This window comes from Nematolebias whitei, chromosome 21 (genome assembly GCF_014905685.2).
Source record: "Nematolebias whitei isolate Nwh7 chromosome 21, NemWhi1, whole genome shotgun sequence".
Lineage (NCBI taxonomy): Eukaryota > Metazoa > Chordata > Actinopteri > Cyprinodontiformes > Rivulidae > Nematolebias > Nematolebias whitei.
The window spans coordinates 33,616,263-33,619,616 of NC_056518.1; the positions used below are offsets into that span (position 1 = coordinate 33,616,263).

The window sequence follows — 3,354 nt, forward strand, 5'->3', positions numbered from 1 at the left end:
AGGACGAGACGTGAAAGGACGAGACGTGAAAGGACGAGACGTGAAAGAACACCCTCAAAAACATAAAACGTTGGTTTTGATGGTCAGAATAAATCTTGCACTGTTTTAACCAGTCTTCAAAAAATGTAGGTCGCTGCTCATTCCTAAAACCTTTACACAGAACGGCAGCGAGAGTCATGTCAAAGTGTAGAAACATTAGCTAATGTATCCTACCTTGCTGGATGGACGTTTGCTCTATGATGGACGTCACAGCTGATCTGACAGAACGACAGAGCTTCCCTTCAATGCATTTCTAATGAAGACATGAGAACTTCCTCTGCTGACCGATTGTTTGGTTCTCCAACAGCCGCCCAGATATCGCCCTCCTCTGGTTCCTGATCCCGCTCAAAGCTGCGAAGCACCTGGTGTGTGACCAGTACAGGTGGCTGACCATCAAGATCGTCACGGCTCTGCTGCTGCTGGCCATCCTGGGGCTGTTCCTCTACAACATGCCCGGCTACATGGTGAAGAAAATGCTGGGAGCTTGAGGGCAACGCCAGGGAGCGACTTATTTTGGTTCTTTTTTTATTATTTCTGGTTCTTTTGGGTGTGCCGTACGCAACGACTTTAATTTGACGTTTGTTTTTTTCCCCCCAAATACTGTGTTTCATAAAATAGTTTTTAAACTTGTAAAACATGCATTAATACAATTTATCAACAATAGAATTGATCATTTGTTTTGAGTGTTTCCATTACTGGTATTTGTACAAATCTTATATTGCTATTGTTACAAGGCTCTCTTCCTTATTTGCTTTAAATCTGTTGTCCACTTCATTAAAAAAGAAGATGGTTGTCACCCACAGCCGAATATGTCAGTCAATAATATAGATTTGTAGCTAAAAATTGACGAGGTATAGCTAAGCATCATTACTAACACGTACTCCGAGCACAATATTTTTACTTTAACTGCTGACACCAATCCTGTCTATTAGAAAAACCTTTCATGAACAACTGGATACATTTGACTCATTACCATTAGGAAGCACCCCAAACCAAGAACCCTTAGTTTCATTAGTCAACACATACATTAAGCTAAACTTTAAGTGGTAGTAGCTGAGACTGATCCTCAACTCAAAATCTGATTGCAGATCTCACAACATCTTATGAAATCAGGCATAAAACAGGCTATAACTCTATCCCCTCTCAGCATCAGATGATCTTAGATGACAAATTAAATATATATATATATATATATATATAATATATAGACGATGGAATGAGGTTATTGAGCATAGGTTGACTTGAGTTTTGTGTTTTAGCCTCACCTGTTTCTCTGACATGTCAAATTTGTGAATAAAATTACTTGCAGACCAACAAATTTTCTTGTGGATTTCTCTATAATTAGAAACACTTTCAGTTGTAGGATATTAAAAATGATTGATCATCTCAGTGTTTTATCAATATAACTTATTGATCTGTGCTTAGTTTAACCTTTATTTAAATAAATGTAATAAATTAAAGCATTTATCGGGTTTTATTTTACTGCGAAATGTTTCAAGAAATAAGAAATATTTTTAACGTAAGTGGTCATGACCTTAAAGTGCTCCACAAAGTCCTGACCCAGTAGGCTGTAATTTAGAAATGAAATTACAACAAATTTTATTTTTATTGTAGTATTTTCTAAAAAGGTCCAGAGGACCAGATTGAACTTTTTTGGATTTTTCTACCGGGATTATTGAGCATGCATCAGGATATTTTCTAAAAAGAGCTTTATTCAAGCGACACTCTGCTGCCACCTGCTGGTTATATGTAGTAATAACACTCTGCTGCCACCTGCTGGTTAACAGTAGTAATAACACGCTGCTGCCACCTGCTGGTTAAAGGTAGTAATAACACGCTGCTGCCACCTGCTGGTTATATGTAGTAATAACACTCTGCTGCCACCTGCTGGTTAAAGATAGTAATAACACGCTGCTGCCACCTGCTGGTTATATGTAGTAATAACACTCTGCTGCCACCTGCTGGTTATATGTAGTAATAACACGCTGCTGCGGCGAGTTGAGCGATTTCTTCGCCCAACACACGTTTAGATCAGGAAGTAGTAGTACTATCATCATTTCATGGAGAAATACTTTGTCATGCGGTAAGTTTACACATATTTTATTTATCACGTTTTATTATCCAAAATAATACATTTATGTATGTCCCGCCTAAAACAAGGCGTTTTTTGTGCGCGTTCTGGCGTTGGGACAGTTGCATACAGAGCTAAAAAGGATAATTGTACAATCTTTGATAATTAATCATGAATACAACTGTTACTTGGTATTGCTTCAGAGCAGCAGTGAATGCATCGTGAATAAATGTTGCTCATTTGTAAGTTCTCTGAATGCTGAGTGAAAAAAGTGAAATGGTGTAATGATTGTTTTATGAATTCTAACAATATTTAGACAAGTAACATTGTGTTTATGCTTGTTTCCTTTCTCATTCCACACAACTCCTGAGGGTCGACTCCTCATGGGGCCAACTGAGGAGGCAAACAGATTGTGGTGGCAGGGAGGGCCCGGCATTACAAGGACATTCTGGCTGAGGGTTAGGGTGGGCACTGGGCACCCTATGTGGGCACCAAAGTTAAAAAAATAAAATTCACAATTTGTACTGTAATGTGGAACGTAATTTTATTCTTGTTAGAATTAATATTAATTACAGAATTGGTACCGAAAAAAGAACCGTCCAGGTACCGACACCGGTACCGATACCAATTTTTTTAGAAAGGTACCAGCCCTACTGCTCAGAGACGGGATTATAATGAAATTATGACCCGGTTCTGACTGGGTTAAACTGGGCCAGCAACTCTAAAGAGAGTCTCCCTGGGATTTCAATATCAGTCAAGGAATAGTTTAATCTGCTTGCCACATCACGTAGAAAGGCTTTTGAAGCACCGTCTCATATTTCCTAACACGTCAGTCCAGGCCGAGTTCTTTGGACTTTAAAACATGACCACCATACAAAATAAGTAAATTACTTTTTATTTTATTTTTTACAGCATCAGCAGACAAGATGTAAGTTTTAGTTTCTCTAGAACTGATGACTCTAACTAATTAATCCAGCTGATGTTGGAAATGTTGGTGTGAGTGACGAGGACATTTATAAGTTTCTTAGATTCTGACTGAAGGGTTCTGTTGTGGTGGCTCAGTCTGGTAGACGCCTGTCTTCCATCTGAGCTGCGTGGGTTCACTTCTTACCACTGGAACATTTTTAAAGTCAAAACGACAAAACTGAAAACATAACTGTGCTACGAGAAAGACTATGAATGTGAAAGGTGCTGGTGGCTCAGACTGGTAAACAACTGTCTTCCACCTGAGCTTTGTGGGTTCA

The 3,354-nt window shown here is 38.8% G+C and overlaps 1 protein-coding gene across 1 annotated transcript in view; it reads left to right on the forward strand.

Moving 5' to 3' along the window:
* Positions 1 to 527, forward strand: part of LOC119427258 (otoferlin) — a 34,979-nt gene extending 34,452 nt beyond the window's left edge. Inside the window, exon 39 of the mRNA XM_037694838.1 lies at positions 347 to 527. Coding sequence (XP_037550766.1) covers positions 347 to 527 — 181 coding nt within the window. The remainder of the gene's footprint in view (positions 1 to 346) is intronic.
* The last annotated feature ends 2,827 nt before the right edge of the window (positions 528 to 3,354 follow it).